General features: G+C 38.2%; 1 protein-coding gene across 3 annotated transcripts in view; it reads right to left on the minus strand.

The window, feature by feature from the left end:
- The window catches only part of PTPN13 (protein tyrosine phosphatase non-receptor type 13), a 117,742-nt gene that overhangs the window by 36,465 nt on the left and 60,967 nt on the right, over positions 1–20,310 (minus strand). For all 3 annotated transcript variants that reach the window (XM_051790894.1, XM_051790895.1, XM_051790893.1), the window contains exons 8-15: positions 12,912–13,007; positions 11,108–11,207; positions 4,754–4,973; positions 3,215–3,289; positions 2,930–3,104; positions 2,005–2,158; positions 1,709–1,847; positions 1,136–1,288 (exon numbers count right to left, since the gene is read on the minus strand). In XM_051790894.1, the coding sequence (XP_051646854.1) occupies positions 1,136–1,288; positions 1,709–1,847; positions 2,005–2,158; positions 2,930–3,104; positions 3,215–3,289; positions 4,754–4,973; positions 11,108–11,207; positions 12,912–13,007 (1,112 nt within the window). The remainder of the gene's footprint in view (positions 1–1,135; positions 1,289–1,708; positions 1,848–2,004; positions 2,159–2,929; positions 3,105–3,214; positions 3,290–4,753; positions 4,974–11,107; positions 11,208–12,911; positions 13,008–20,310) is intronic.

Here is a 20,310-nt window from a genome sequence, read left to right on the forward strand (position 1 = left end):
AGTATGAAGTTAAGGCCAATACAAGTTTTCATACCTCTGTACAAATATTTTCACTAAAAATATTTTCATGTATGTATGTATGTGTAGATTTTAGTAAACCAACTGTTATCAAGTAACTGTAACTAGCCAGATGCACTTGTTATTGACACATTTTTAAAACACAGAACTAAATTAACATTGCAATTCTGTGATCACATTAAGGTATCCTAACCACCAAAAGATGCAGTTTCACTCACTTTGCACTCCCAGTCATTTGTTTCTGTTGTCTTTTCACTACTGCTGTAAGGGACTGATGTAATGAAATCAAAGGAGGGAATCTAATTGCTCCCCCCACCCCCAGTAAGGCTGGGTTTAGCTAGGATCCAGTCCCCTATTCTTGTTTCCTATGATTAAGTTACAAGAACACTTCTGTGAAATGATGAACAGGCTCAGAAGGGGCCAAGTCAGCCAAGTGCCTCTTCGCGTACTCAAAGAGATTGTGGAAGTACAGCGTGACTGTGGAATTTCAGTGTAGTGGTTATTCGGTGTTTCAGCAACAAACCTTCACCCACCAACTCATTTGCAGTCATTCTATCAAGGCAGAACCTAATTATTATCTCAAAAGCAACAGCAGCAAACACTGTAATTAGATTTCTCAATGGTCCTTTTAGAAAAACCCAAATGTATCTGTGATAATAGTTTTCCTATCACCTTACACAGTACCTACACAAGAAATTCTCCTTGGCAGTGCTTCCATGAACAGTATTATCTGTAAGAAAAGTTTTCATAATTTAAATATTTTTTCTCCTCTAAAGAAAGCACAAAAGATATGGGGAATGCAGGTTGTGCTGCCTCATTAACACAGTTTCCTTCAGAGTAAATACAAGAATAAATAGTTGCTTGTAGCTAGCATGAGCTAAAACATGAAGACTACTGATTGCAAAAAAGTGAGAGAACTTCCCATCTGTTACCATTTATTTTTTGCTTGTTATGATGTGTCTTTTGCAAAAAAAAAAAAAAATCTTTTCAGCTTTCTTCCTTTCAGTGTTACTCAGACTCTGAGCTGTTTTCTCGGGCTTTGGCTATCCATGCACCCATATTCCAAACAGGAAATTCTTAAGTTACAGATTAAGGAAGCAAATTGCTGCCCACCTACCTTCAGAAATTCTAACTCAGTCTCTTTTTCAGATGCACCCACGTAAGCGCTGTGTAATTTTGGCAGCTCCTCCTTGATGTAGGACAGATCCAGCTTCTCCATCACTCTCGCGGGGACATAGTGTTCTAGTCTGAAATACGACATGCCATGCACCTACAACATGAAACATTTTTGTGATGGCACCTCCACATACTACCCTGTGAGCACAAATGAAGCATAAACATTCATTTTGACAAAGAATTGTACGTTACAAATCATAGGATCAAATGATTCTGAGTAACGGGAGGGAATCAGAATCTCAGCCCTGACCCAGAGCTTAACTTCACATCTGTTTCTTCATATTCAAGTCTGACTCTACTTCCACTGAAAAGAAGGGGTTCAACACCCAGATGTTGAACTAAAGTCTGCAACAACCTGTGTTAGACTGAAAGAACACTTGCTCACAGCAAAACCTGCCAACAGCACATCAGCTGAGCTTCCAGTCCAGCACAGAGCTGTAAAGCATGTGTGGTAGATCACAGTCTTTTAATAAGCAGCAAGATCACAGTTTCAAAGGTGAAACGGATGATGTACCTCTGCCTGGTAATCTCCATACTCAGCTTGGAGAGCTAGGGATGCTAATAACAAGGCTGTCTCATCATCACAGTGCATCCTGTCTTCTAGGATGTCCTTTCGCAGCTGTAGGTAATACTGGTGACAGGTCAGCGTATGCCTAGGACAGGAAAATAAAACAGAAACCATGAAAAAAATCCCCCACACTATCTTTGGCACTCTTCCTGTTATAGCAAATTTCCAGTATTTGATTAATAGCCAGTTTCTGTCCATAAATTTAGGGCTCAAGGGGCTAAAAAAGAATTTCATACACTCACTGTATCAGACTGACATCATCCACAAAAAACTTTATGCGAAAAAACAGAGTGAAGTTGACAGGAGGCTTGTTCTTTTTCTTTGGTTCTTCTTTCCATCCTTCTGGAGCTACTTTACTTAGCTTTATGTCAGGATCAACGAAGAAAAATTCATTGTCTGCCATGAATGTTAAAGGGAAGCACATTGGTAAAAACATTAAAACCAAATATATTTTCCAGTTGGAGGATAAAAACCATATTTATAACTCTAAATAGGAAGGTTTTCTCTTGACTAGCAATGACTTATAAGCACAATATATATTATAGGGAATACTGAATAGGGGCTGAAGACATAATTTTATAGTTATCCTGAAAACACCAATATGGAAAAAAAATATTAAGTTACCTTCTTGGATAATAGGAGTTAGGGGTTTTTTTTAAATGTACAAGTTCTTATCCCAGAGGAAATCCAAAATCTGTCAGTCCTTTCTTCCCTTACTATTTCTGTCCAATTTACATTTCTGAAAAGTGTTTAAGAGTACCAGCAGCCTGTCATGGAGTAAGCTTGTGAGCTGCTAATAGCTTCTATGTCATGCCAATACTGTAAAGGCTACAATTCTTCAACAGCCTGTGAGACAGGCCAACAAGAAACTTGGATTAGTTTTCCCAGAATGACCTTCTACCCAGTGAGAAAAAGAGTATTCAACTAATAGCAAAAACTAATAGCTCAGGAGTAACAGAGGCATCTCCCTCTATAGCAGGAGCCCTCCTCTGCATCACAAAGGGTTTGCCTCCACCACAGGCTGCAGCATTCCTAAGCTGTACTAACAGAACCCAAAGCCCTTTTGTGTCCTCTGAGGGAGGCAGTCTCTGCTCATCTTTTCTCAAAACCATGTAGCTAATTCCTCTTATTCTGTACCTGTCAAATACATCAAATCATTATTCTTACCTCTTAAAGTAGCCAGTCCAAAGAAATGATGCTCCACCAAGCCAATATGGGCAACAACCATATCAAAGACATCTTTACATATTGTTTTGGTATCACAGGTCAGCTCCAGCTTCTGCCCGCTTAGAAGCATCACATTCACTTTTCGCCTGGTGTCATCGCTCTTTCCTTTCTTAGTCTGCATTTTGTGAAATTAAATTCTCTCAACATTCACACTTGTGATAAACCCACATTTGTTGGTTTCACACACTTCCCCTGCCTCAGATGGCTGAACAGCCCCTTTCTTACCAAGATAGACTTTGGTAGATCCAAGGAGACGAACGGCTCAATCGTCATTTTCACAAACTCTGGGCCGAAGAAATTCTGCAAATCACAAAAGAGTATGAATGAACACTGCGTTGCTGGAACAAGAGGCTGAGGCACAGTTAACTCCAAATGCAAAAGAGAAACCGAAGTCTGAAATTAGAAAATTGCACTGAATTCCTTCACTGAAGTGCTAAGCCTAAATAACACGATTTTGCCAGCATGAGTGCCAGACACCACCGGTAAGTTACAGTGTCGGTGACATTATTACACTGTATATTTTCCTTCCTTTGCCGGACAAAAAGCAAATGGTGGAGTATTTGTCTTCCCTTAAAATACATGGGTTGTATACTGGGACCATCTGAGTTTATCTTGGTAAGGAACTGTCTGACAGCACTAAGATTTTCCGCACTGGTGACAATTCCAGCTTGACAAATCTCTGCCTATGACACACAAGTCTCATCTCTTGAAGACTGAAATGTTTCAGCCTAGTTCTATCTATCAAGTAGATATCCTGGCCAATTTCTGTCTGCCTGTAGACAAATAAATGTTCTAATAATTCACACTATAAACTACAGGAGTTTATCTGTCCAAACTGTTATAGGAAGTCCTCTACCCACTTCAATACCACAAGTGGGCCAAGATTCACCTTTTGAGGGAAAACCTTCATTGGCAACTGCCTACTACCTCCTGTGTACCAAATGCAAAACATTTGCACATAAACCTCTTACGGTTTGGGGGGCAGAGAGGGGAACCACCCTGGTTAATTAAAGCCCACATGAACTAACTCATCAGAATGCTATGGATTGGAGACAGATACAGGAGCTATTACCCTGTATTAGGGCAGCAAATCCCTGAGTCTTGTTTCAAGTTTTCTTATCCTTATTAAAAGAAAAAAATATCCAGTTCACAGAAAGTAGCAGCAGAGGGCATCAAGCCATCATCTCTTTTACACATCAGACATTCTATTTACCTATATACCTGTCTCCCTCTTTCTCTGTAATCTTATATTTCGTTCACATGCCAAGACGGCTGGGAAAGCAAAGGGGAGTTTGCATGGGGATTCAGGGTGAACCTAAGGGCCAAATGAATCCTCTCTCTCTTTCTTTACCTTCCCAATTTGTTCATTTAATAACCTTTGATGCTGGTGGGACAGATCCACATTCCACTAAGAGAAATGCAAATGAAGTGGCTGAAAACACCACAGAATACAGAAGAAAATCTACACCTTACCTTTGTTAGGACGCTATATTGTTTAATTGATACAACTGTCAAGCCTTGTTGCCTGTTTTAGCATCTCTTGATACCACTTTAGGCTCTGCAGCCACTAATGCCAAAAAATCTCATAACTTCACCCTGTGAGAGTAGTCCTTTCCCATCAGGGCAACAACAAACACCTAGTATTTAATTGCTGATGATTATTTATTACAGGACCCAGTTCATGAGTCCCACATACTAGAGTTTCAGTCAAGCCACTGCTCTGTTTGGATGAAAATAAGAGTTCACCTGAGATCAGGGCATTACCCTCAGTTTTCTTTGTGTCATGGCTGTTTCCAGGGCTATTTCTCTCAGTGGATCTCTGGTGATGTCGAGCACTGAGGACCTAATTGCATCTCCTGGGTAGAGGTTAGGTCGAGACTGCCTGAGAGCCATTCTAGCCTGCAGTTGCATCATTTCTTCTTCCTGACGCTTCAACATCACTTCTTGACTTATTAGTTTGCCTTCAAATGGTGCTTCATGTTGCCTATAGGATAGTCAGAGGGGATGACAGACATTAATAGGTATGCCTAAGACATTCTGCTGCTTTAAGCACATTCCCAAGTGGAAACACGGAACACAAAAACTAGTTATCAAACAGAACATGGAACACATTTATTAAGCAGCCAGGAGGTTAGCCCTGTGCATCAATATAGAAATTGAGCAAACATGCCAAGTTCCTAGAGCTGCCTGTCATTTATTCATATTAAAATAAAGGCTCAGCTGCAGTGGAAAAAATACTTGACACTACCAACCCAGTGAATCAGCACAAAACCAGTGAGGCACACAGGAGGAAGAAAAATATCAATGCTTTAAAAACATCTTAATTTCTGTGTTCAAGCAGGGACTGTGAAAAAGGCATGCTCAAAAATATATTGTTAAAGAAATAAACTGAAATGATAGTGTCCTTTATATTGCTCCGAACACTTTCTATGTTTGTATGGGCCTGCTATTTATTCTCTGATTTCTCCTGAGCAGAAGTATAGCCTGAAATATTTACATAAATATTTCATATGCATTAACATTCTACATACTTAATTATTCTAAATATCATCCTCTAATGTTTTCATAATCTTATTTTGCTTAAAATAGTTCCTTTTCTTTTAAATTCCCAACAACAGCCTGATTGATACACAGTCACCACAAAGACTAATTTAGAGTCTAAATTGATAATCTGAAGGAAAAGACAAGAAAAAAGCTAACAAAAACCGCATCAGTATTCCAGAAAAACACAGCAATCTATCCTCAAGTTCTTTTCTCAACAGCTATGGATCCCAAAAATCCTATCAGTTTTATTCTCTGTGGAAGGAAAGAATTTCATGTCCCATTTTGGGTGAACAAAAGCCATTTTTTAATTTGAAAAATGAAAAAGGTGGTTAAGAAATGAGAAGAACAGAGAAATCCAAGCAATTCTAAGCTCAGTGTTTACCATACATCTAAACTGAGCAATAAAAAACATGAAAAAGCAAAGAAAATGTTTAGAAGCCTGCATATCATTGCATTTAAGTTGAGAAATACAGATAAATTTAGAGTAAGTCCTAAATACTGATACTGATATACAGTGATACTGATATACAGTCCTTTATAGTAAGGTAATCTACAGACTTAAAGACATTCCATTTATATAACCTACTTTTCAATTTATGTATACACCTAGTTTTCAGAAGAACCTAAAAGATATGATTGATGAATGAGAAATCAGTTAATAAACCTGCCCAGACAGTACAGCTTTCTATGCTTGGTGGATATGATTTCAAATTCTATTTTCATCTTGTTACAAAGTTACTAATGAATACCAGTATTATGAACAGTGCACCACCTTCTCTTTATTTTTTAATAGTCAGGTGTCATTGGTTAGCATATAAAACCAGCATTAAAATAAGAAATATACAAGAAGAGAATGATGCTTAAATGAATTTCAAATGAAATTTCAGGGAAGACACAAAGTAATTAGAGAAAAATGTATTAATGTAAGCCCACTGTTCTTTCCATTGTGCAGGGCTTTCACAGCATTGTTTCCCTTCTCCCTCCTCTGTTTCTTTCTACAACAGACTTAATCACGTGCACCTAAAAGGACAAAGTAATGAGGAAAGGTCTCAGACCTGCTAAGACATGTGCACATGCTTAGCTTTTCACCATGAAGAAACCTATTAGGATTGACATATATGGGAATATTGACAATGAACCAAGTTAAATACACCCACAAGAGCCCTTCAGATCAAGGTCTAAGGATGGGCTCTGAAATAAAACAAAAACAAACACTTTCTGAACATAAATATCTATGAATTATCAAAGGCTATAAGAAAACGACAGACATGTTGCAACTGGTTCTATCTGAAAATGCTTGCTACTGTGAAAACATCTACTGCAGAAAAGAAATCTTGCCTTTTTAATAACATACAGCTCTGTGTAATAGAGGCAATGAAAAGTTTTTGTCCTTAGGTTGCTTTTATCATCTTTGTTGACATGTGTTAGTTTCTCTGAAAATTGGAGTGGGTGTGGGGTGTCCGTGGAGGAAGCTCAAAAACCTAATGGTTTAAAATTCTTCCTAACTTAGCACTGTCACCAACCATAAATCTGCATCCTTCGGCATCCTGGGTAAGCAAAATTTACTCTGGCTTGGTCAGACTGCCAGTTTTCTATGGGGGGGTTACAGCACAATTCACTCTTTGGGTTCCAAGACAAGGAAATACTGTTGACATATATGGGTAGAGCTCTTTCGTGAAGTTCGGAATATGCAAGTATTGTTACTCCAACAACAACAACAAAAAAGTCTAAATTACATTCCTAGTAGATAACATCATAAGAGTGTGTTTTGTGTGGTGCTTCATCAGACAAGTAGTTGGTTGCTACTCTGTATTTTCAGCAGTGTCTGACTGTAAATGAGAACCTCACAGTTACTTATTAACCTGAAGATGGTAGGGGAGCAGTCACCTGGAAGGCTGATGCCTTTAAAAAATGGAAGAGAATTAACTCTTCCCCTAGTGTACTTACCAAGAAATTAGCAGGTATTGGATCAGAGAAGGAAGTTGGAAGAAGGGAAGCAGGTAGGCATTCTCTAATGATTAGTGCAGTGGAAAGGTCAGGAATGGACTGAGAAAGGATGGATGTCTTTTGGTAAGGTAGGAAGGATATGAAAAATGAAGTCTACTGGAAGGAAAAGGCAACAGAAGGAAGAGATCCATGTCAGCTGCTGCTCCTAGAGAGAAAAAGGAAGAAACAGTAAAGGAAGAAAAAGAAAACAAAAGAAAAAAAAAGGGGAAAAAAAGGAAAAAGATAAGGAATATAAGAAGCAAAGAGGAAACAAGAGACAAGCCATTGCCACAAGGAATGTACTCCAAGAAGTTTAAAGGATAACAACAGTCACAGACCACGAGAAGGGTTTGAATATACTCTGGTTGTACTACTGAACATCTATGGCTTCTGCTAATTTAAGAACAGGTCACCTCTCCCAAACAGCACAAGCTGCTCTGGCTGATAACTGAACAGCTTCACTGCTCTCTTTTTTTTTTTTAAAAAAGACTCCCTCAAATACAAATCCCCCTATTTGATTTACAACTCAACTTTATAAGGATAATTCCATGGATAATTACACAGACTGACTAAGAACATATCACAGGATCAGAAAAATTAGTATGTACTGAAGTACAGATGATATCTCTCTAACAGAGAGTAAAACACCAAAACATGCTCCAAAGTGCTGAAGGAATTTAAGAAATGGATTAAGCTGCATATACTTCCCCAAATCTTGGAATTATATGAGCAGCCAAAGCATGTAAACTCTGAGAATCTGCTCCTTGGAACTACTTGTTATCACTAGTTTTACTTTGAGAGCCGAGGGGTTTTAAGTTATAAAAAACACAGTCTGTTCCAAGACAGGGCATTTTAAAGCAGCAACATGCAAAGTTCTGGATAAAAATACTAAGTTACTTTCTTAGAAATTCCCTGCTTAGCTAACTACCCTATTGGATTGCATTCCTTTTACACTTGTTAGCACTGGAAAGTTTTAATAGTTGCTGTAGTAAGACAGAGAGAGCACACTGTTTTCTCTTCAGATCACATAATTAATAGGTATTATATAACTATTACTACAGGACTGAATTCTGCTTTGGCTGCTTTTCTGTTTCTGAACAGGTCTAAAAAAAAGGTTAGTAAAATCAAGCCTTCGCCCTCACTTTTTTGGTATTGGATATACATACTACTCTGGTACTTAGGTTAATAAAAAACTTATTCACCTTATGAAAATGGGGAAACAGTTATGAAAATCAGTAAAGAACTATCTGTGGTACTGTACCATGACATTTCTGTGCAAGTGCAGAGTGGTATCTTTTAGCACAAGCACAGAGAAAAGAACAAGTAGAAACAGGAGATTCAAAAAAATATTATTATTATTTTAAAGATAAGACTGTATAGTTACATAAATGTAAAATTCATTCTATTACTAAACACAACAGGTAAGTCTATGCTACAGTTGCAAATCAAGATTTTCCTTCTAGATTTCTCATGTATACAAATTATGTCCATTAAAGGTACCAGTCTCAACATAGTAATAAAAAATAATGTGAAACGAACCATGAGAAACCCTGTACTGTTTTACCTTGCCATTTTCACTCGCATAATAGGTCCAATTCATTTACAGCAACAACTCATTTACAATGTGACTCATTTACATACCACATACTACTTTCTGTTTCTGAAACATTTTGTAAATAGAAACAAAAGTTCTCTATAAGCATCCACAAATTACTGCTGTTTTATTTTGAAGCACAGTTACAGTGCTGAATGGGCTATTTCCTGGGTTCAAGGCAAAGCAGAATGAAGGTTGACTTGGGAGTTTTCATCAAAAGGGAAAAAAAACCCCAACTATGATACATAAGTTATGAAAGCTATATGCTCATTCTGTACACACAGTAGTAACAGTCTGCCTTGTCATTTTAGAGTGGTGCTAAGACAGCATAAAACACCAAGTAGAAATTTACAGTTCTTGAACAGGGTTACACAGGTTATAAACCAATATCCCACCCCCTTGAAAGTCTGCCCTAAAAGCACACATATTAACCAAAATCCTCTTATGTGAAGGCAGGATGGATTTCTAAGACTGCTTGGACACTGCAGATTAACATATATGACGTTACACAGGTAGATCCCATATTCCTGACAACAAACCAGTATGGACTTAGTTAAGCAATGCCTAAATACTTCTTCCCTGCAAAAAATGCCAATATGTACATTTCTAGATTACTTTGCATTTCTCAGGCAAAGTGCAAGTAGTAAGAAAACCAATAAGCATAAACCAATGCATCAGATAACTGAAAGCTGCAAGATTTCCAAGTAACTGTTCCCTTGTTCACCTGCAGTGAGATTCAGTTCATTTGAGACCCTGCCTTACTCAGATCCATTTATGGCACACAATACAGTGCAAGAAGCAGACACTCATTTACTTTCATCTCCATGTTCAAAGCATGGTTCTAAGTCCCATTCACAGCACATTACCCTAGGTGTTAAAAGAATGTGGAGGACATATTCATCAGTCTTGACATATCACCCAACACAGCTCCAATCTTCAGACATCTCCAGGTTTCTTTAATAGAATAGAACAGCATTCCCCTCCAGCTTATGCCAAAAATATCCTAATATCGAGCACAGCAGCAATCTTTCTCTTGGTCTACAGCATACAAAGCAAAAAGCTGCCCATTGTTGTAATGTGATGAAGGAAGAGGGAAGAAGGGAAGGAAAGAAATGTGTCTTTATTTTTTTTTCCTTACAACAAAAATAACTTGCATCATTTTGATATAATATTCCAATTAGGTATCTTGCAGGGACCAGAAGAAAATTTTCCATCCAAAGGTCAGTGTCAATAAAAATTCTCAAAGCTTTAGAATAAAACCACTCTCAAAACATAACAGGTATGGCAACATATGCTTCTGCTGTAAAAAGGTGCTGTATTAAGGTGATGTTCAAAGCAGAACCTACTTTTTAAAGCTGTAGGGATGAACAGCACTTGAAAAAATAAAACCTCAAAAGATGTAATATTTGAATACACAGCACAGCAAAGTAATTTCCAAAAAGCATAAACTATTACTGAATTGGCCTGTCTAATCAGTGCTGAGGTGTTAAAAAAAATTAATTCAAACACAAAAACATAAAGTAAGAGTTCTTCAGAATAGCCAACCAAATTTATAGTTTTTGACTTATTTCAAAGAAATAAACATTATAATTGCCTTATTAAATGAAAGAAATGCAAGTTAATCTGTATTAATATCAATACTTTCTAAACATTTATTTTAGAAAAGTACAATAAAAAAATAATTAAATATTTCCAAGCAGACCGTAGCCCCTGCTCTTCTGACAGATATAACAATTTGATAAGAGTTCAACCCAGTCTCCAATAAATATGGGAACTGAATCTGGACTCCTAACTTACCTCTACATCACAGTGCATCATGAGACTTTTACTTCAGAATGCAATATATAGTTCTATTTTCATGCCAGTACAAAGTGCCATTTTTTTAACCTTAAGCAGAAGCTGGGATGGGAGTGAAAAACTTTACTTGCAGATTTAGAATAGGTTCTTTGATAAAGACAGAGCACTTCAAGACATACTGTTTTCACGGAGTTTACCTTGCTCTCTGAGAATTAGCTTGACTTGATGTGGAGATATCATCAGCACCTGATAACACACCACTGGCATCATCTCTCTTGAAGCCTTCATTTCTTCTCACTAACAAACCAAAAGACAAATTAATACCTGACTGACAAGAAAGTACACAGAGTAATCCCATCTAAAAATCAAGGACTTTTCAGTCATATGAGATTACTTAGAAGGAATCAAATTCATGTGTTCTGCACAATGGCATTACAGTATCAAACAAACCAGTATTACGAAGTTCATTTCAGTTTTCAAAGCTATCTTACAGTTTTCCCCCAACAAAGATAGCTGATGGTCCTTTAAAGAAGAATACTAAGGAAAGCCTAAAAGAAATCACAATTAAAAAAAACCCCACATCCAATTGCAAAGACACCTTCCCAAGGTAACACATTTCCTCATCAGCCATGAGTTGAGACATATACATACATACATGGCAGAGACATCATAAGAAACCACTCCAGAACAGAAAGAGAGCAGCTAACTCATTATGCATCCAGTTCACAAGAAGGGAGGTAAGAAACCAGGCACTGAACTCCTGATTTTTATCCCTGGATTCTCACTCCTGATCATAATTCATAAAAAAAAATTATTTTTTCTTTTGGCAATATACTAACCTGCCATTCTCTTCATAGTAGTTACCTTCTTTGCTGACATATCTTCCTGTAGCAGCACCTGAGATGCTACACTTAGAGCTTGATTTTGCAAACTACTGCTCTTGTACTGTAGCCCCAATAAACAGAGCTGGCAGGAGAGCTCTTGCAGAACACATTACAGCTGCACTTACTTCGAAATAGGTCTTTTTGACAGTCATTTCACTGAGTTCAGAAATACTACTACTGGTAGCCAGAAAGTAGCTTTATCTTGCCTGTAAAACTTAGGAGTTGTTGACTTTGGACTGGAACACCTAAGCAGTCTGTTCTAAATGGCAAGTGAAGGGAAATGCATTACAGGAGCCTCAATACTTGTTACTGCTCCTTATGCTTCTGGCTCAGTAAGCAGAAGGATAGACAACCCCAAAGAAGGTTGAGAGAGCAGTCAGTACAGGGAGGCTGTGCTGGCATTCTGTACATACAGAATACATACAGTGCAGCTATACTCTAGCTGCCTATCTATTGTTTTCTTTACTAATTTTTCACGACATGATTTGCCTCCATTACTTATAATGATTCACCAAGATGGTTTTTCCTGCCATATATCAGCGAACAACACTTTGTACCATTTACTGCTTTTTCAAGCCACTGATTTAATAGAAATTACTTAAATTTATCATACTAACAGCCTGTACTATACATAGTACTTTTGCATTACACTGAAATCCTTGGCATATAAACTATCAACAAACTTAACCCTCATAGCAAAACTCACTGATATAAAAATAATTAAACCATGTATGTCCCAAAGCTTTTGAAATTTACTGTCATTGTACACTTATAACTTGATCGGTTTTGTGCCTCTGAAGACAGCATGAAGTTTAAAAAAACCACTCTAGTAAAAAGTTAACCATTTCCAGCTTTTCCTACCAAGTTCCCTCCCAGAGTGCTAAATGTCAAAGTCATTTCTGAACAGACTGACAATTATGCTGATCTGTACACAATGTTGTAATTACATCATCTTACAACTTTGTATCAGTGGTAATTATCAAGCCTCCTACTAAAGACTGAACTTGATACTTTTGGGGTCTGTTTTTCATCTTGAACTTTTTTCTTTAGGTTTTTTGTTTGTCTGTTTGGTTGGTTTGGTGGGGTTTTTTTTCCCTTTTTTAAACATAGGTCTTACCTTGCCTGAAATCTGGTTCTGAAGAAATAACAGATGGACTTTCACTTGAAGTACTATAAACGTCGCTGTGATAAGACTTGTACCTTCTCAAAGGCTCTGAAAGTTTAAATCAGGGTATCAGAAATGCAAAAACCAAACACAAATGAACGTTTGAAATTTTTAAATATATTTTCAAAACATGTTAAAATGCCCATCTGTGGCCATGGAGTCTAAAAGCAAACACTGCTGTGCAGTTCCATCCTGTTCCTGTAGTCTGAGGGTTCTGTGGTCTGCCAGGCCCCTCTTGGCTATCCTAACAGAGCCACCTCCTCTGAACTTCTCTCTCATCATCACTTAGAAGTTAAAACTAATATTTTAAAAACCCCAACAAAACCCAAGATGAAAACTGATCCCTCCTGCAAACAAAACTGATATAAACATTTCACGTGCACCTCCAGTGTGTAAAGCAACTACCATAACTTGGTGCCTGGTTTCTTCATGATGTAAAAAAGAAAAATATCCACACAGACAAAGCAGGCACTGGAAAATTAATATTCAGCTCATCTTTGACATCCACAAAATATGATTAACAATCAATTAGTAAACCCCTAGAGGATATTTAATTAACCAGAACAGCTAAACTGATGTGATGAGAAATCAATACAGCAGTCTCACTTCCTACTCTCAGGGGATTATTAAAATAACATACTGGAGCACAGGATTCCACAGAAGGGGGCATGTACTTGACATTTGCAACAATCTCCCAGAACTTTGGCACAAGCCAACAAACAAGCAAAAAATGTGCATAAAAGCAGAACACAAAGCAATCTTCAGAATACCAATGCTTCACTGTCAAAGTCAGAGAAAACTTCTGGTGTCTTTCTCTGTTGAAGGTTGCTTCTGGTCTGACTACAGTTCATGTTTTTGAAAACAGAAGTGATGATAAAGAGAAAAACACATGTAACTGCTGTGAAAACAAGTGTGAGTCACTATAGCAAGGAACATACAATGCAAGAATACAAAATGGGGAATACATGAGCAGGTATGCCTGGAGGCTGCAAAAAGGAAATTGGAAGTTCCAACTTCCCACATCCAGAAAACAAAACGCCTGGTGAAAAATTCTGAGAGAACAATAAACCTGCAGCATAACTTGTGTTAGGTCAGAGAACAAGTTAGTCAACAATATTACTCAGACTTCATACAGAAGCAGGGAAAATTCCAAATAGGAAAAAAGCATTAAAAGATATAAGATAATGCAGTAGAACAAGACTGAAGACTCGTTCATGTTCACATTGGACTATCTGTTTTCAAAACCTTCCTTCTCAACAGCCAGGATCAGCTCACTTGAGCTGTGCAGGGATTCTTTAAGAAAACTGGGAAAAGCAAGCAAAGTTGCCAATGAACCCATGAAACCAACAGCTCCCAGCAGCCCACCCCAGTTGCACAGTTTAGCAGCATAAAACCCAATTAACATTTCACATTACTCTCAGAAATGAGCAATATGGTTTGCATATATGCAAACTAATCTACAGCAAGATGAAGAGAATTCACTGGTGGAGGGGTGTGGGAGCAGTGAGGTTGCTTCAATCTTTCACAATGGCTACTTTCAGCATTCTGGATTTTACAACAAAGAAATCTACCCCCAGTCTAGCAATTACTTGCCTAACAAGGGAAATAAAAACCAAATTCAGTGGGTAGCTTTTGGAGATTTATTTTTAAACTGCTCCCAGCCCTATAAGTGAGGCATCAATCCAAACATGATACTGGGCCTACAATACCAAAACATTTAACTAGAACCAGATCTCTTGTTTCCCAGTAGTTTTATTAGCTGTAGGTTTTTCAAGTCTACTGAACTGACTTTGAAGCAAGATGATGGAAAGGGAACAATAAAATATGACATGAGACTTTAAACAGATTTATTTTTTTCCACTTAGTCAGCAGCCTAGGCTTCTCAAATTGCACAGAAATTATGGTTACGTTCTGGTTCTCCAAGACATTAAAATTTTGGGGAGAAAAAAAAAAAAAGTAATGTGGTAAAACAGAAATAGGCAGCTAAAACATGAGACAAGTGTTTGTACATGGTGGTGTGATACGTGACTCTGCAGGGTGTTTGACTTCCCCTGACTCCCTGTTAGCAGGAGCTGCTGTCCTGCTGTAGGCCAAGGAGCAAGTCCATGAGCCAAGAAACATAAATAAAGATTTCCAATCACTGTTTATCTCACTGTCTTCACAGACCTCCACCGAAGTCCCAACTAGGCTCAAACCTATTATCCCAGCATTCACAAGGAGAGGACCACACTCCTGTCTTGTCACACCCTTCTCCCTAACCAAGACCATACAACTTAACTCAGTAATGCAAGCAAACATATTCTTCTCATCTGCTGGAGGCATTGTACAACCTTTCCATGCAGGGTTGCACTGATGACTATCGAGCAAAGTTTATAGGCAATTTGGAAGCTACATCCTGAAATTCCACGTAAATGCTCTAGATTTTTCTTCACTTTGCTCAGTGTAGAGAAAATATATACAGATGTGAACTGTTTGCTGCTGGGGCATCTTCTCTTTGGTAACTGCCTTCCAGTTTGTTGCTGGTCTATGTCTATGTACACCTCCTACACATCCCCCCAACACTGTACTTCCTCTTAACCAAACAATCTTTTCTAGGGCATGAACAGAATATGCACTGTAGACCTGCAAATACTCAATTAAAATGTAAATATTGAGACTATTTTATCTATAATGCTCACAAAGTTACCCAAATAATTTATGCTCTCTCGTCTCCTCCAGCAAGTTCTCCTCAATTCTAACATATTATATTAGGATTTAACTTCAAAAAAGGCACTTGGATCACGTCCAAGCTAAACTTCTAATTAAGAACTGGCTTTTTCAAGGGTCACAAAGTTACAATTCTGGGATCAAATTAAAGTTAAGCTTTTGATACAGAATTTTCAAAAATGAGGACAAACTTCTAACCCGTCTGGCTGGGAAGAAGCTGCAAGACAATATCAACAAAAGGTAAAGACAACAACAAAACAACCTGTCTCCCATATTTGAAATTTTCCCTGGGAATTTTGAATGGCCTTGGTTTGTCCTCTTGGTTTCTTGTTTGTTTGGGTTTTCTTCAATTTCTGGTGACTGAAGAGAGACTTCAGAATTGATTTAACTTCCATAAACATCAAACACATTGTAGCAAAACCAATTCTATCAGTTACCCTTCTTAACACTTCAGTATTTAGATTACAGTCTCTTACTGTACTTTGAACCATTTCGTACTTCAGTGGAAAATGAAACCTGAGTTTAAGCATGCTTTAAGAGTCTGTAACTCAAAATAAATATATCAAACTTGTACTAATAATCTAAGTTAACACGTGGTAGCACCACAATGCAAAGGTAAATGAAGCATTACAACTTGAAGAATCTGTTTCTGTGCTGCTTAGTGCTGCAGTGGTGTTTTTATTCAAACTCCCTATCAAAAGCAGCAGAGCACAACCCCACAGGCACCTCATGCAGCACAAAGTAACAAAACACAGTATTTACGCAAGGCGAGACATGCAAGCCCAGACAAGTAATTTACAGAAAGCCTCACCTCAGCCAACTTCAACAGAAATCAGAGAACTACATTTAGCTTGGAATTTCATTATCCTGAACACGAGTCACATTAGATAGCCAGGTTTTCAAATACACATCATTACAGAATTATTACTGGCTGCACGGAGAAGGTGGAAGAACTAAACCGGCAGTTTCATGACAGGGAGGGAGCTCTTGTGTGTGTCCTTTGAGGTTTACTGGTGGGTGTCTCTATTACAGGAGAGTGTACCATAATACCATTTACAACACATTAACTATTGTTTAGGAGAGGCTAAGACTTGATGCTTTCCCAAGAGTTTAATCAATTTTCCTTTTCCTCTTTTCATATAAGAAAGCTTGAATTACGCAAGGCTGCATAGGTTTAACAGGAAGAACACAAGAGATCCAGATCAAACCCCTGGTAAGGATTCACATCCAACAACTGTCAAAGGAAACAGATCCATTAAGCCTCTCAGGGGAGCATTTTAACCTCCAAGGTTTCCACCACCCATGTTCTAAATGAAAAAGCTGTATTCCACATGCAGCCCAAGTCACCAGCTATCCAGGCAAATCCCCAGGGAGCCTAATGGACATCTGATGCAGAGGGCCTAGCAGGATCTAATCTATAGAGAGAAAAGCAGCCTTGTAAAACTGCAGAAAACACACACCTCTAGTGCTAGGCTGAAAAGGAAAACAGCAAGATTAACCACAACAACTCCAGGGTTTGGAAAGAACTCAGGGTCCTGTCCTCAGAAAGACACCCTTCTTTTCTGGATCTGGATCATGCCATCCAGGGTAAGGTATGTAAACGAACACAGGTACAAACTGAGAGTTTGTACCATAAAGTTGTTTGCTTGTTTTAATTGAAATGTTCTATCCAACTGATAAAATTGACTAAAAATTGACAATCCCAGACTGTGTGAGCTGCTGCAAGCTCAACAGATGAGATAAAATGGATGCCATTCTGCTGTGCAATTATAGAACTGTCAGAGCTGTTTTACTACCTGATGTTAAGCTATGTAATTCAGAACAAAATAATAGTGGCTGATGCCAGAGTACTTATATTTTAGAGAAATCCCACAAACATCTTTCTTTTTCCCTGAAAAGCCAATTGCTGTAACCCCAGTAAAATTAACAACTGAAGTTTTCCAACTGAAATAGTAACTTTTAGATTCCTTAGTATGTTTTCTGAATACTGTTCAACCTGAACCTTATCTTTACCAGGCATACCAACCACATGAGAATCCATTGTGCCACCACTGAATTTAAATCATACTGCAGCACAATGATCCCGAGACATGTGCAAACTGCACCTTCCTTTGCTTTCACATGCAAACAGATGTACCATTGAGGATGACTCCCATGGCCCACACATGAACTGAGTACATTCAATTCAAGACAAAAAAGAAGGTATGCACACTTCATTGAATTTACAGTGGTAAGTTTGTAAAGCTGCTACTCCTTTTTCTGCCCTAAATCCAATCTTCCATTTAACCCACTTCTTCAGAGGCTCCCAAGTTCAAATCTCTGGGGCTTAATTTGCTGGAATAAATTTGCTACCAACAGGTGCCTGATTACCTGCAGAAATTTTCCTTGTTCAAAGATGCAACTTCAAACTAAGAGAGTTTTTCAAACCCAAGCATTTAGAGTATCCTTAGCTGTAACTTTCCCAGCTAAACACAGGCTATCATAATATGGGAGTTTTATAAATGGGGTTCAGATGAGTCTTCAAAGTAGCTAATGAAAATGGTTTTGTAAGAAAAACACACAGAAGACTTAGGAGGCAGAGACCCACCTCTAGAAAAATGGAATATTACTGCCTCTTCTTCCTGACTGTATGAACCAAGAGCAATAAGTGGACAAAAAAACCCAAAACCTGAGGACTTAATAATTTCAGTGGGAAAAAAATAAAGGTAAAAAGAGGAATAAACACAACTTGAGGCTCTAGAATTCACCTGGTTCCCAACTGCAAAAACATTTAACAAAGGCTTAAGAATTTTACCAAACTACCCCCATTCCTGGATTCAGCATCCCAGAGCTTCAGCAAGATCAGCTTTTTTGGTATCCTGAAATCTTTTTCCACCCTGTCTGCTATTTCAACCCACAGCCAACTACATTACTAGTCTCCTAACTGGTTCTGTGCTCCTGTATCCCACCAGGACACAGGCAATCTTTATGTCTTGCTACCTCGTGCATCTCATTTACAACATCCTCATAAACAAATCTGAATTTAAAAAAAAAAAAAAAAAGATACTCATTCACTCAACATATAAACCCATTCACTTTGAATTATGCATACACTCAAAACAAGGGTAGAGGGAGCTGCCTAAGCAAAAGGAGAGATTCTTACAAGGCCACCATACAAGGCCTTACTATTGTGCCATTTGGAGGTAGGTCTGAGATAAACAAGGAATCAGTTTTGTGGGGGAGAAGGCAAAGAAAGCTGGAGCAAGGGAGAACAGATGACACTTTCACGCTCTTGAGGGACAAGGCAGGCTTGCAAAATGAAAACGGTAGAATGTTATTTTCTCTCTGAAACAGGACACTATCAGCCGGTGCCAAGCAACAATTCCCAAGTTTCAAAAGAACAACAAAAACAAAATCTGCTCTCCTGGTAAGGTAAACTGCTTGGGTTTAACACTTAACAACTTCACAGCTCTAAATAATTCTGTCTAATCTCACAAAACCTCCATAACAAAGCAAGAGTGAACAAAACAGCAAAGATGCAGAACTTACTCCCCCGTCTCCTGGCAAGATTAACACATGCTTTTGGAGTCTGTTCTTAGTGATCAGAATTGTCTATACCTGAAATCAAATAGCAGGTTTTCCCTTGCCTCTATCTGGCTAAGTAGCACCTAACCATAAACAATCATCTTCAACAGACAAGAGATAAACAACCTCAAGCCTGAAACTGTACAGCAGATTAATATAAAACAGCAAGTTCAAGAGCAAGGCAGTTGCAATGACACTGTCTTTGGAAGGCTTGCGAGGCTAAATCTGAGATGTTCTGACAGCAGATTATAGTGCACTTCAGATGGTCTGCAGCTCACTACAAAGTACTACAGCACAGCTGTAATTAAAGCTCTGTCATTCTTTCCACTATAAACTCTGCTTTTTCATGAGTTTATAATTTGGATTGTAAAAATCTGTTCTGAGTGAAAGCTTGGCAAACCAGAGCCTGTGCATAAGAACATTTTCTTTTTCCAAGGCAGTCAGCTCCTTAAGGTTTTACAAATAACAAAAAAGTTTGCCAGCTTAAACCCAAAATAAGTTAAAGAAAAATAAGCCACATGTCACTTAAATTCCTTTGTAGTTTGAGGGAAGTTTTATCTGGCCAAGTTCAACCCACAGAGAGTCCAATGTCACTTCAAATTCCAAAACAGAAAAACAACCTACGGCCAAAAGCAGAGGCTTAATACAATTTACACAGGTTTAACTGTGACCTAGACCTGGGCTCAAGTGAACTGGAAATATCCCCCAGACCTCCGAAAAAGAAGGCTGATTGTGTCCTTTCTACTACAGCCAACCATAAATAACCCTGTTTACCATGACTCCTTGCTCATTCCTCCCCCTCCAAACTGAACTGAACCCTCACTCCAAACTACGTGGTCTTACAAAATAACTTATTCTCCTTCTCCGTTTTTCCTTTCCTTACCCCTTTTGTTTGAAGTCATGCTGTAGACACAGAGAAAGAACAGTATTTGCTGTCATTTTCTGTGGACTTCTTTCCACTGCTTCTATTGGTGCCCCCCTATCTGCTATGTGACCACCAGCTGTAGGTAGTAGGATACTCTTGCATCACAAGCACTGTCCAAGAAACTGCCACTACCTTTATCAAGACAGTTGACATATT

The sequence above is a fragment of the Manacus candei genome, unplaced genomic scaffold (assembly GCF_025592945.1).
Source record: "Manacus candei isolate 608988 ecotype Guabito, Panama unplaced genomic scaffold, ASM2559294v1 h1tg000028l, whole genome shotgun sequence".
In the NCBI taxonomy this organism is placed as follows: Eukaryota; Metazoa; Chordata; class Aves; order Passeriformes; family Pipridae; genus Manacus; species Manacus candei.